The sequence below is a fragment of the Mesocricetus auratus genome, unplaced genomic scaffold (genome assembly GCF_017639785.1).
Source record: "Mesocricetus auratus isolate SY011 unplaced genomic scaffold, BCM_Maur_2.0 Super-Scaffold_100037, whole genome shotgun sequence".
Taxonomy (NCBI): Eukaryota; Metazoa; Chordata; class Mammalia; order Rodentia; family Cricetidae; genus Mesocricetus; species Mesocricetus auratus.
Genome location: NW_024429215.1, coordinates 6,199,533 through 6,213,086, shown reverse-complemented (window position 1 = coordinate 6,213,086; position 13,554 = coordinate 6,199,533). Strand labels below are relative to the sequence as shown.

General features: G+C 55.0%; 1 protein-coding gene across 2 annotated transcripts; it reads right to left on the bottom strand.

Moving 5' to 3' along the window:
• Positions 1-3,476: 3,476 nt before the first annotated feature.
• Prpf31 (pre-mRNA processing factor 31) lies at positions 3,477-13,529 on the bottom strand. 2 transcript variants are annotated; one of them, XM_005084144.4, is made up of 14 exons: positions 13,392-13,529; positions 12,726-12,910; positions 12,559-12,619; positions 11,063-11,146; positions 10,416-10,513; positions 9,573-9,679; positions 9,128-9,297; positions 8,285-8,442; positions 7,844-7,933; positions 5,794-5,921; positions 5,637-5,709; positions 4,884-5,012; positions 4,697-4,795; positions 3,477-3,902 (listed from the first exon to the last, which is right to left on the bottom strand). In XM_005084144.4, the coding sequence occupies exons 2-14, from the start codon at positions 12,900-12,902 to the stop codon at positions 3,777-3,779; spliced, it is 1,500 nt and encodes a 499-aa protein (XP_005084201.1). In that variant the 5' UTR covers positions 12,903-12,910; positions 13,392-13,529; the 3' UTR covers positions 3,477-3,776. The 2 variants fall into 2 exon arrangements, with proteins under 2 accessions (XP_005084201.1, XP_012979181.1); XM_013123727.3 differs by lacking the exon at positions 13,392-13,529 and adding an exon at positions 13,102-13,123.
• Between the last annotated feature and the right edge of the window lie 25 nt (positions 13,530-13,554).

Sequence of the window (13,554 nt, the reverse complement as noted above, 5' to 3'; positions counted from 1 at the left end):
CCCCCTTCTCCCAAATCAATTGGCCGCGGGGAGGAGTCGCGGCGAGGGGCGGGAAGTCGTCCGTCAAGTTTGAAGGCGGCTGTCATTGGTTGCGAGGGGGGGTTCTGCCCCGAGCTCATTGGTCGGGGCGTGGAAGTGGGCAGGCGAGAAACGACGGGAGGAGGCGTGGCGAGTGGGTGTTAAAGGCCGCTCACCTAGTCCCAGACAGACAGGAGACGGGGATTGGGGGGGCGGGCAGTAAGCCCAAGCTATCTGCCAATCAAAAGAGCCGCCTGGCCTCAGGGGAGGCGGAGCCAGACGGGAAGGCCCCGCCCATCCTATCCGTTTGGCCAATAGGGTAGTTTAACGGAGGGTGCTGCCGACAGGTGTGGTTCTCCGAAGCATCTTTCCCGATTCCTGCAGCCCAGGCTGTTCTTTGATCCTCATAATCGTTTCCCCAAGTGCCTGTGCTTTCTGGAGGGAGGGGAGAAGGAAGGGCGGAATCAGAGCCAAGCCACCAGCTAGCACCGTGCATAGCAGAGGTGCCTGAGAAACGCACAGCCTCGGGTCTGCCCTGTTTCCGAGTAAGTGGGCGAGCGGACTGTGGAACACTCCACCTCCGTTTCTTGGACGTTTCAAGGATCCTGTAGTTGCAGAAGTTGCAGAAGCAACTGCGCTTTACCCGACCTCGATTACAAATGTAACGGCTATTCATTAGAGCTCTGTTACGCTTCCATTCTTAGGGAGTAAACTTCCCTGACCACCCTTGTAGAGTGCTTGGGTGAGCCTTTCTAATTTTGTTCAAGTCCCGCCTTTTTAAAAAAAATTACTTAATTTGGTCTCTCTCTCTGGATTTAGCAGTGTTTAGCACTTATAATGCACCCCGCAGCTTTTTGCTGAATTAATAGATGAATAGTCCGAGCAATGACTTGTGTTGGAAACTTCTTGAGCACCACGCTTTCCTGAATTGGAAAACCAGATCTGTTTCTGTCTGCCTAGGTGAAGGAAACTAAATACAAACTTGAAGAGAACCCTACCAGAGCGACATGAAGCAAGAGAGGAAGAAATGGCTTATAAAAACCGTATCCCTCTACTGGAGAGATGGCTCAGCAGTTCGGACACACTTTCCTGCAGAGGACTCGGGATTCTGTTCCCAGCACCCACACAGTGGCTCACATGCCTTAAACACCAGTTCCTGGGTATTCGACTCTCATTTGGCCGCTGCTGGTACACTTACACTAACACAATCACATAAATGCACATTTTAAGGTCACGTAGACTTATGAAAGTGAAACCTGGGAACCTGCGTTTGTCCAGATTTTTCTAACACCCCCATAGTTTTTCGAGTTCCTTATTCATGTACAGCTTTGCTCTTGTGTGTGGGCCCTGAATGTGAAACTGTTTCTGGCCTTATCAGGAATCCCTTGTGAATTTGTTAAGATACAGCTTATCCATTGAATTGAAAAAGCCCTCAATTCTGCTTTTTCTAGCAAGCTCCCAGGGCATGCTGATGGCCACAAAAACACAGGGTGATGATTCTCAGGCTTGGAGGCACTTTAGAATCACCTGGGAAGTTGGGTGGGTGGGGATCCAAATGCCCAGGCTCATGTTAGAGCAATTACATCAATCTCTGGAGGCGGGAATGGGCTATCAATCTCTCCCTGAGATAATTCCAACGTGCAGCTAGTTTAAGAACCACTCAGAGCCGGGCGTTGGTGGCGCACGCCTTTAATCCCAGCACTCGGGAGGCAGAGGCAGGCGGATCTCTGTGTTCGAGGCCAGCCTGGTCTACAGAGCGAGTTCCAGGACAGCCTCCAAAGCTACAGAGAAACCCTGTCTCGAAAAAAAAAAAACAAAAACAAAAAAAGAACCACTCAGGAAAAACATGTGTGCCTGGTACCCAGGGAGATCAGAAAAGGATGCCATATCCTCTGGGACTGGAGTTATAGATCACTGTGGGCTGCCACAAGGGGTGCTGGGAATTGAGCCCAGGTCCTCTGGAAGAGCAACCAGTGTTCTTAACCACTGAGAAATCTCTCCAGCCAACTCCCTTTCCTGAACTTGTGTGCACATATGCAAGCGTTGATTGTACTGTGAGTAGCTTGGGCATGGGCTTGTGAATGCCAAACCAACCTTCGAAGTAGCGGCTTGTTTTTTTTTTTTTTTTAAGACAAGCCGCTCATCAGGACCTGGGACTCACTGTATTTCAGCCTGCAATCCTAGCTACCCTAGCATGCCCCAGTGATCCACCTGTCTCCACCTCCTCAGCATTGGGATGGCAAACACATGCTGCCACTCTTGGCATTTTATATGAGCGCTGAGCATTGAACTCAGGTTCTTATGCTGGCTTTTGTTTGTTTGTTTGTTTGTTTTTTCCAGACAGGGCTCTGTGTAGCTCTGGCTGTCCTGGAACTCAGACTCAGAGATTTCCTCCCTCCCCAGGTTCTTACGCTTTTATGAAGAGCGCTTTACCAACAGTGCTCTCTCTCCAGACCACGCCCCAGCTTTTTGGAAGCAGATTTTTTTCTACAGCCCAGGCTGGCCTTGAACTCACCATATAGCCCAGGTAGTTCTAAGCTTCTAATCTGCCTGCTCAGGTCCCTTGGGTAGCTAGGATTACAGGCTGAAATACAGGTGTTTGAGCTCTCTTAGCAAAACTGAATCTAGAACTAGCACCCATGTCTTAGAGAACGCTCAAGGCATTCTGCAGCATGTTGAATTCTGAGACTCACGTCTTCATATTGCGTTCACTCGCTACGGGCAATGTCAGATGCAAGTCAGGCAGGGGCCGAGTAGGGATTCCAAAGTGAGTGATAGACAAAGTGCTTTCCCTAGCAGACCCACAGGGGATTGGGATCAAGACAGGGAGCAGGGAGACAGGTGAAGACCCAGAGGGAGGAATGGGGACCAGGAAGTCCAACCCTCACCAGCTGGGTCCATGTTCAGACCCTCAAGTTAAGCTCAACCTGAGAGAAACGGAGCCCAGCAGCGACTCTCACTAAATTCTGCAGAACCAGATTCCTAACACACCAAAGATGGTCCACCCTGTTCTACTTTGTCCCTTGGCTGAGCATTGGGTGGTGTGTTTCTTTTGCTTACCTGGCTGGCATTTGTGCCTCCCAGGGCAGGGTACTCAAGATGGCCCCCCCAGTCAACATGGATTAAAACCACTGGCTCCCCAATCAGCCCAGTGCTGGGTGCGTTCTGCAGACACTTCCCAGGTATCTTAGGTGCCCCACAGTGCAGATGTGGATCTTAGACCAAGGAGGCATCTAGCCTGAGGGTTAACAATAATCCTACGACCTTTAGGCCCTGGAACTTTGTGGTGGCCATGATGCTGAGGTTCTCAGGGGGTGGGTGATGATGTCAGAAATGGATGGGGCTTTTCTCTTCTTGGATTCCAGGACAGGAGCAGACGAGAGCTTGGTTCATGATACCTGGACTGGAAACCCCACACTTCTGACTCTGGGTCTTTCACGAATTATCACACCCTGTAGTCAGAGTCTGACACTGTGCATTTAATTGTACTCGATCTAGAACAGCACCTCCTTTCCCCGTGTAAGTAAAAAAGATGAGTGAGGGAGACCTCCGCCCATTTAACTGGGGCAGCAGCAGTCTGGGTGCTGGGGAGGCGGGCCAAGGCTCTTCACCCCTTTCCTTGGATGCTCTGGTCTTGGGCCAAGGACAGAGCAGGGCAGGCTGCCTCCACCACAACTTCCTGGCTGGACGTCCATCACTCCAGAAGCTCCAGTCCTCCGTGTCCTTCCAGCGGGTGGCCACCCGGGGCGTGCGCCCCTTCAGGTGGACATGGTACCGCTCTTCTCACCCTTGACCTTGAGGAACTCAGCCATGCTGGAGAAATACTTCTGGTTGGCCTCTGCCACCTTCTTCTCGGCTGCTTGTGGGTTCACAATCTCCAGACCCTGGGTTGGGGAGGGAGAGGGGGACAGATAAGGTGGGGAGGCTCAGGCCTCCCTGCTGTATGAGAAGCAGACATGTCTCAGTCCCCAAACACTCTAGCGGACCGTCCGGGAGGTTTTGACCCAGCGGGTCTGGGGACAGGGCCTGGGCATCAGGGCTGTTAACTTCCTCAGGTGATGCTAAAAACACCACCCCTGTCTGATTCCGGATGAGGAAACTAAGCCTTACAGGGACGTGACCGGCCAGAGCTTCCTGCAAACCTCACACCATCTCAGTGATGATAAGGCTGGCACTGTACTGGCTGCTTCCAATCTTCTTGCTGGACCTTTCCTTCCTGCTTCTCTCTGGCACCCATGGCCTTCTAATACAGTACATACTTAACTCCCTCATCTGTCCTCTAACCTGTGACCCCCAAAAGGCAAGGCTTGTCTCCTTTATTCTACGCCTGAAGCCTGGAGGATGGCAGGCAGGAGCTCGGGAGACATTCTAGCAAGCTTGTGACATTACGGGACACAGCTGCCCACCTGTGTTGAGTAACCTGAGGCCACTCTGCTTGCCGCTGGGCTGCTGTGACACTCAGGCCCACCTCGAGGCTACCCTGACTACTGGGCCTGTCTCTGAGTGACGACCGGGAAGCTCAGGGAGTATCTGGATCACATGAACAGAGTCCAGTACCGAAGTTGGTCTGAGCCTGTCACAGCTGGCACTGCCAACGGTTTGCAGTCACTGTGCGGCTCTGGATGCCTGAGCTCTTCAGGTGTTAGGTCAGCATGCTTGGCAGGAGAGGGTGCGGTACCTGGAGCGGAGTGAAGGCCACGCTGGAGGCAGTCCCTGAGGAGCGGTCTCGGATGGTAGACTTCCCGCCATACACCACACTCTGTTTCTGTAAGGTCCGCTGAGGGAGAGGGGGAGGGGCCATGATGATGCAGGTCACCGACCTCCACGCCCTACTTGCCGCCCACTCCCACGGGCCCTGTCCATACCTGCAGTGTTTTGGAGATCCTGGCTTTGGTGGCCTCATTCACCTGTGTCTGCCGCACACGCCCACTGCCGGACTTGCCCAGGTGGCCCAGGCTGAAGCCCAAATCTTCTTGATAGGCATCCTCTTCAATCTGGAGAGATGGCAACGGCCTGCCGTTAAGAAGCTGGCTACCTTCAGCCAGCCCCCCAGGACAGTCCACTGGAAACCCAGGGAGTCTCCAGTCCGCAGGGCTCACGGTCGCCCACTCAGCTGGGAAGACTGCACTAAGTGACCTTCTAAGAGCCCAGCCTAGCCCTGCTTGGGTGTCGCTGGGAACCCTGTGACCTAGCAGAGAGTGGCCGCCTCTCCCTGACCCCAGCAGAGAGTGGCCGCCTCTCCCTGACCCCAGCAGAGAGTGGCCGCCTCTCCCTGACCCCAGCAGAGAGTGGCCGCCTCTCCCTGTGTTCTGGTTAAGTTGCCAAGCACTGGGACAGGCTGCACTACGGAGATGCCACCTAAGTGGACTCTCAGGACCTCCGGGACGAGGGTCACATACACGTGCAGCGTGGGGAGCTGGGGGGGGGGCAGCTGGCTCAGAGCTGCAAACATCACCATGGGGTAGGGCGGTTTGAGAGGAGAGGCTAGGCAGGAGGGAGCAGGAGGCTGGGGTGGCCCCAGATCTGCTCTAGGGTTGCGGGTGGAGAGGAGCGATGGCAGCAGGATATATGCCGGGAGAACCCTCTAGGTCCCACTGCTACTGTGGAGCAAGCCTGACCTCTCCGAAGCTCATGCGGTTGGCCTGCTTCCGGATCTCGGTCAGCCCCAGCCGCTCCTTCATCTTGCGGTACCTGGGGAAGGTGGGTGTCAACAGGGTACAGGAAGTTGACTGGGAAGGGGCCCGCCTCCTTCCCCCACCCTCCCCAGCTCCTTACCTGCGGCCCCCTCGCTTCTTCCGCTGCCCATCAAGGGGTGCAGGCAGGGGCTTCACCTGCTTCACAGGTGGTGGCTCCTGCCACTTGTCAAACTTGCGCTCAATCTCATCCTTTAGTTCGTACCCCACCTGGGCAGGGAGTCAGGGAGAAGCTGTAGGCAGCCATGTAGACTGCTCCCCAGGCCGCATGCCTGTACACCGTCAACCCATCTACTGCGTATCTGTCCACCTGACAATGTACCCTCCCCCAAGACAAATCTGTCCTCCTCGGGCCAGGGATGGTGTCCCCGGGGGTTCTCAGCCTTGCACTTGTAGTTCAGGGTCAGCCCTTACAACCGAGCTCGGCACCCTGTGCGTGACTGCTTCCTTCCGAGTCCTTTGAACATAAATGGGCCAGGCAGAATCCCTGTGTCCCCAGTCAGACGACAGCACACCACCCCCTCTGTATCTTCTCATACCACACGTCGCCCTGGCCTCTCAGAACAGACCCCATCACAGACGCATCTCCACAGCAACCAGAGGCGCAAAGGCGCACACTACCTGCTCCGTGCAGCAGGCTCCTCGCCCTGCTGGGGTTCACCCGACTGTAGTCTCAGGTTCTCACTATTCCCTCTGCTTGAACACTCCTTCAACATGCACACGACCGACCCTAACTTCACACGGGCCCACACCAACACTTCCACAAAGCTCCTCCTCACATCCTAGCTAGGTGAGAATCTAAGCTTCCTCGCCCCACGACTCCCCTTATCATCCCTGGTGTTCGCACAGTACTGGACCCGGTCAGATTTTCCAGGCCTCTGCCGGGGTGTTTTGGTTCCAGCTAGAATATAGGTGCTGCGCAACACCAACCTCTAATCCCAGTTACCAGGGAAGCTGGGGCACGAGGGTCAAAGCTCTTCAAGGCTTCCCTGGACTAGAGAAGAGCCCTATCTCAAGGGGAATAAAGTGAGGGTGGGGAGACACTGAGAACCTAGCTCAATGGTAGAGCATTTGTCTAGATCATATAAAGTTCTAGGCTCCATCCTGGTACCTCCCTCCAAAAAAAGAGGCAGACATCTGTAATTCCCTGCTGCGCTGCCCCGTCTAGACAGTGACAAAAGGCAGAGCGAGAGACTGAACCCTGACTTACGATATGACGGAGTTTCTAGCAAACGGACACACACAGCAGAGACTCTGTACTTTCTAAGCCCACCCAGGGAAACAGAGGGTGCTATTAGAGTCACGTCCCTACTATCGGAGGACAGGTCCTAGTGTGGTGAGCAAACACTGGCCCCTCGCACGCCAGGTGTCCTGGTCTCTAGAATCTGTGACTACAGTTCACATGGCAGAGGATCTTTGCAGATGTGACTAGGTTGAGGACTGAGACGTGACAATACCTTGCATTGTCAGTGTGAGCTCAACATCCTACAAGGGGCCCCAAACTAGCAGAGTCAGAAAGGCTGGAGATGCTGTCTTGGCTGGTGGCCTCTGGTGCTGACAGGGACAGGAACATTGCTTCCCAGGAGCCTACAAATGGGAACAGCCCAACTCACACCCCAGTGTTGTTAATCCGGTGGGACTCTGTGTGTGCCCACATCTGAGGCCAGAGCTTGACAGGGCGTGGCTTCTACACCCGCTCCTCGCCCCATTTCTTGAGACAGGATCTCTATTAACGCTGGAGCTTGATGATCGGGTTGGCGGGCCCACAAGGCCCAGATACCCGTTTGGGAACTGAACTTAAGTCCTCACGCTTGCATGTGCATGCAAGGACTGAGCTGATTAAGTCACACTCATCTCCCGCCCTGTGCCGTTTTCAAAGGCCGCATCTCACTACGCAGCCTCACCTGGCCCAAACTGTCATCTTCCTGCCTCTTCCTCTCCAATACTGGGGTTAAACATGGAAGCTACCAGGCCTGGCAAACGTGTGTGTGAAGCCACCCATCTACAGCGACGCACGGAGGGGAGAAGGTGACAATCTCGGTGCGGGTGCAGACACACACGTCTGTCTGCTTGTCGGGAGTCCCCTCATGAAGACCCCAAGCCCCAGGGGCGGGTGCCTGACCCCTCCTCACCTTCCCCTCTGCGCTCTCATGGAAACTGTCCACACGGGCTGCCAGAGTGCACTTGGCAGCCACCAGCCGGGCCGCCTTCCGCCGGAGATCCTGGAGCAATGGAAAGGGGAGAGAACTGTGAACCTCCAACAGTCACGTCTCAGCTAGGTCCAGCTGTACCCCGTGTTCTAGGAGGCAGGCCTCACCCCTGTGGACTGTCTACTAACAGCCTCTTGAGGGGTATACTCTAGCTGCCAAACTGCAGGCTTCCCAGCTTCCAGCCCTCCACCATCCTCGCTGTCAAGTGGTGGTCCCAGAACTGTGTCCTTGCTATTCCAACCCATGCTGCCCTATGCTCCAGGCTCCTGAGTGCTGCTCATGGCCAAACCCGGTAAGGCACGGGGGGGGGGGGGGGGGGGGGGGGGGGGGGACGACGACTGGGGACAGCGGACAAGGGCTCACTGGGGGCAGAGACTGCACGATGTCACTGTGGTAGATGTAGCCGGTGTGGGGCAGCACTGAGGTAGAGGAGAAACCGGACAGTGTCTTGCGCTGGGCTCCCAGCAGCATGATGTTGCAGGCAGGCATCTTGGAGAGGTTGGTCAGGCCGCCGGCCACACCTGCAACAGGAGGTGAGGTCAGGAGACAGGGCTTGAAGAAGAACGTCCCCAGTGGCTCATGTGTCTGAATGCTTAGTCACCAGGGAGCCAAACTCTACTAGACTAGAGGGGTTAGGAGGTGTGGCCTTCCTGGAAGAAGTGTGTCCCTGAGGGTGGGCTTTGAGGTTTCAAAAGAATGCCAGGTCCCATCTCTCTCTTTGCTTGCTGATCAGGATATAGCTCTCGGCTACTTCTCCAGCACAACACCTGCCTGTTGCCTGCCCCCTGCTCCCAAGGATGATGACCATGATGATAATAGCTTAGGCCTCTGTAAGTGTAAGCAAGCCCTGAGTGAAATGTTTTCTTTTATAGGAGTTGCCTTGACCATGGTGTCTCTTCACGGCAGTAGAACAGTGACTAGGACAATTTTGCACCTTCATGGTGAGGGAGCTGACTTTACCACTCTGTGGCCGCCCCAGGGTCCAAAATGGACCCATTGGCAGGAGGAGACTGACCCACCATCTGTGCAACCTGCTTAACCAGCGTTTCTTCCAAGGGGTTGCTGCACTTCTATTATTTGCTATGCCAAGCTGGCTGACTGCAGTCTCCAGATGACAACATAACAGAGCTCCTAATGTCAAGCCCCACTTCCCCGGGACGACCTAACCTATCAGCACACCCAGCTGGGACCCAGCGGGGAACTCACCCATGATCTTGGCGGCTGTGGACGCTCCAATGATGATGGACAGGTTGGGTGCAATGAAGGACATCCGGGACTCCACGTATTCATAGATGCGGTGCTTGGAGGCGTTCAGCTCCAGTGCCATGTCACAGGCCTCCTCCAGCCGCTCCAGCTCCTCATCCGACAGCTGCTGCCTGAGTTGGGACGTAGGTAGGAGTTGGGGCCAGCGCCCAGTTCTGCTGGACACACGTCTAACTGGTGTTCAGCCCCACCCATCCTCTCGGCTTTGTAGGCATGTGTGTTTGTGTGTGTTTGTGTGACTCTGGGGCTATCCCGAGTTCTATCAGCCTAGGGACCACGGTTCTCAGCCAGCAGCACCCTCGCCATCAATGCCATTCTGCCCGCTCTGGTCTCTGCTTCTAGTTGGCTGATGGTGGGCCTGGAGCACCTCACTGTGTGGTCCACGTACCCCTGGGTGGTGGAGGCGGTGACGCTGACAACCATGATGGTGGCATTGGTCAGGATTTGCTGGAGGTTCTCATTGTTCTTGCATTTGTCCAGGCTGTTGCCCAGCTCCTGGGGTGGGAAGGGGAGAAACAGAGAGACCGTAGTAACCCCAGAAGACGCTAGAAGCTCTTTTGTTCCAACACCAACACGGGTCCCCCCTTGAGGGACCCGGGAAAGCTAATACCGGAGACCTCTCTTGCCTTTCACAGGCTAATAACTTGGCTGCGTAAAGCACCAGCGCTGCCTGCTCGGCTCTGCTCTGCTGACCCAGAAGAGGAAGCTGGGCAAGTGGCCTCCGAGGATGACACGCTGCACTAAAGAAGCCTGCAGGAGTCACGGCGCGAGACAGAGGTCCTCTGCTACCACCGTGACCTGGACAGAGGTGGGGGCCCTGCTCTTTCCCCTCCTCCTGTCACCTCTCCCAGAGGAGCCCAAACCTTCCATGTCTGATGTGCTCCGACCTTTCTGACCTGTCAAGCGCCCCTCCCCGCCTCTTCTCACTTCCTCCTCGTTGGTTCCCACTCGGGACCTCAGCTCTTATCTAGCTGAGGCCTCTGCCTGTGTCAGCCTTCAGATGCCAGTTCAAAGGACACCTGGCCCAATGACAGCCAGAGGCAAGGGCCAGGCCAACGGGGATCCTCCCACAGGACCAAGGGGAGGGGAGCAAGCGACGTGTGTGTCATCCTTTCCAGCATCTGTCCCTTCCCACTGAGCCCCACTCATGCCTCGCCATCGTTTTCTAGACCCCGAGGCCTCATGGTCTCGTGGCCTCAGTCCTTCCGGGGCCAGACTCCTCTCCACTCACCTTGACCGTGCGGATGTAATCCAGAGCGTTGGGGACCAAGGATTCTAGCTCCGGGAATCTCTTCGAGTACTTATCCCGGATGAACTTATGGATAATGTCTAAAGCGGGCAGGGAGGGCGGGTGTCCACTTAGGAGGGGGCAGACTCTGCTGCTATCCCCAACACCCACGTCCACCTCTCTAGTAAACAACCCCAGATCTTGGGTTGGTGCATGGCATGAGGCCAGCATGAAATCTACATTTCCTAGCTGTCCCCAGGGCTATGTGCTGGCAGGAGTCTGCTCTAATGTCTACAAGATGTGAACTGAATTGGCATTTTCAGCTTGCAGACCACAGCCTTAAGGAAACAACCACACCCTGGCTTCCCTCCCCTTTTGCCGGTAGGAACTGGAAGTAAGGCAGTCACCCAGGAGCACGAAACTGGTGGCAGAGTCTGGCCGCTGAAGGGGCCAAAGGGTGAGTCTAGACCTGCTGCTTACTCGGGCTTTTAGGAAGGAGAATCCACTTTCTCTTTATGTAAACCTAGTCAGGGCAGTAGTCTAAGAAAGGCAAACAGAAGCAGTCCAGGTTCACGCGCGTTCTTCCCTCTGCGTCACGAAGCGCGAAGGGCACACGACAGGGCTGTCCCACGGCCCTTCCCATCACTCACTCAGCTCATTCTCTATCTCCACAGTCAGGTTGTTGGCATCCACAATGACTCGGTACTCAGGCGCTGCCTCCACTGGTCCCATCACTATGAAGAGGAAGGAGGAGGGCTGTGGAGGAGGGAGGGACACCCACCCCTCTCAAGTCACAGAGCTGGGGGAGAATGGAGCTGAACTGGATGGGATCAGAAAGGAAGGGCTGAGGCAGAGACAGGTGGATATCTGTGAGTTCGAGGCCAGCCTGGTCTACAGAGTGAGTTCCAGGACAGTCTCCAAAACAATACAGAGAAACCCTGTCTCGAAAAACCAAAAAAAAAAAAAAAAAAAAAAAGAAGAAAGGAAGGGCTGAAGCATGCACTAGGGGCTTGGAAACCTCCCCAGGATCCTTATTCCGGCCTCTCATCTCTCTCCTGCAGCCCATCCTCTGGGATAATCTAGTCTTGACCTCATCTTGCTCCGAAACTTTACCCTCCTGTGGCTCTCCAAAGCCCCGAGGCTGACGAGCGAGATCCTCTGACTGGCACTGGAGGTCCCCCATCTAGATGGAGGCCACACAAGGAGGAGAACAGGGCCCATGGTCCCCACACCGGCACCCTTGGTGCATACAGCACAGGAGCCCCTCCAGCGGGATCCGCTGACTCATCACTCCATGAAGTCTTTCTGCCTTCCTGCCTCGTCCTCAGACACTCAAGGCTTTCTCACTCCTCAGGCCTTCATGAACACTGTGCCATCTCCCTGCAATGCTCCTTCCTTGAGTCTGTTTCTAGAAACCTTTTTTTTTTTTAAATATATGTGGTTTCTCACTTCTAAAAATTTTTATTTTATGTGTGTGTTTTGCCTGATGTACATAATGTATGTACAATGCATTATGGGAACTGGAAGATTTCAGAGCTCCAAGAAGTAGAGTTACAAATACTTATGAGCTATGTGGATGCTGAGAACAATCCCAAGTCCTCTGGAAGAGCAGTAAATACTTTTTCTTTCTTTTTGGTTTTTCAAGACAGGGTTTCTCTGTGGCTTTTTGAAGTTGTCCTAAAACTAGCTCTTTTTTTTTTTTTTTTTTTTTTTTTTTGCTTTTTCGAGACAGGGTTTCTCTGTATTGTTTTGGAGGCTGTCCTGGAACTCGCTCTTGTAGACCAGGCTGGCCTCGAACTCACAGAGATCCACCTGTCTCTGCCTCCCCAGTGCTGGGATTAAAGGCGTGCGCCACCAACCACCCAGCAATACACATTTTTGAGACAGGGTTTTCCCCGTCCAACCCTGACCTGACTATGCAGCCGAGGCTGGACTTGAACTTATGCACCTCCAGTCTCAGCCTCCCAAGTGGCTGAGGTTATAAGCAACCATCGACATGCCTGGGTACAATGTGGTATGCTTTCAGAGGGCTGGTGACTGGGATGAAAAGAAGAGGGGGAAACACTCGGTTTTCAAAACCCCAAGGAGCAAAAGCGCCACGGGGCCAGGGGAACGGACAGAGGGAGGCGTGAGGGCGGAGAGGTACCTTCTGAAGCTTTGGCTTGTTTGCTGATATACTCCTCAATCTTCATCATGATCTCAGCAAACTGACGGGGAAGCGGGGCACAGTCAGAAACTAGACTCTCAGGGAGAAGACCGGCCGTTCCTACCCACCCTCCTCCCAGGAGCAGTCGCTTATAGGGACCGTCTCACCATCTTGCTGTCCCAGAGCTTGGCAATGCTCTTGACCGAATCCCCGGAAAGATCCAGCTGTGTCTCCTCCTGGACATCCTCGATGGCCGGTTCCTCCTCCTCCTCGCCATAGCTTCCTCCTTCCTCCTCTTCCGCTGCCTCCTCGAGGTCAGCCAAGAGCTCATCTGCCAGGGACATCCCGAGGCCTGTGGGAAAGTGAGACCGAGGTTCCCCGATGCCGCTGCACCTTGACTCTCTGTCCCCTTCACGTTACCAGAAGGAGCGCCTCCTCCCCGGTCCCCCCGAGGTCTCCAAGGCTTCCTACTCTGTTCCCGGAGGACGTCCTCCGGCTCCCACACACACAACCCACAGCGCACCCCTCCAGGTGCCACCCGACCTGGAGACGCTTCTCCACGCCTCTGGGGCCTTCGCACAGCCGCCTGCCTCCTCTGCCTAACCTGGCTCTTCCCCTCGCCCCGCCTTCAAGCTCGCACACTACCCCGATCTGGCTCACACGCCCCATTCCAGTCTGAGCAACGAGGTGATTCAATGACGCCCTGTGCACGTCGTTTCCAAGGCGCTTCGTGCGTTCACGATGACTTTAGGCTACGGTTTGAGTTGGCCTCTCCTCCCGGACCCAGCAGCAGTCTGGCTTCCCCGCCCTCCCTTCCCCTCCATCGCACTCACCGCTTAGCTCCTCTCACGACCGTTTCTTAAGAAATCCGCTTTTTTTCCCCTCCAACCCCAGAGCTGCCGGCGCTCTTTGATGACGTCTTACAAGGCGCCGGCGATCTGCGTTCTGATTGGCCGCTTCCCCGGCAGCGTTTGGACCACAACTTTACTTAGCGGC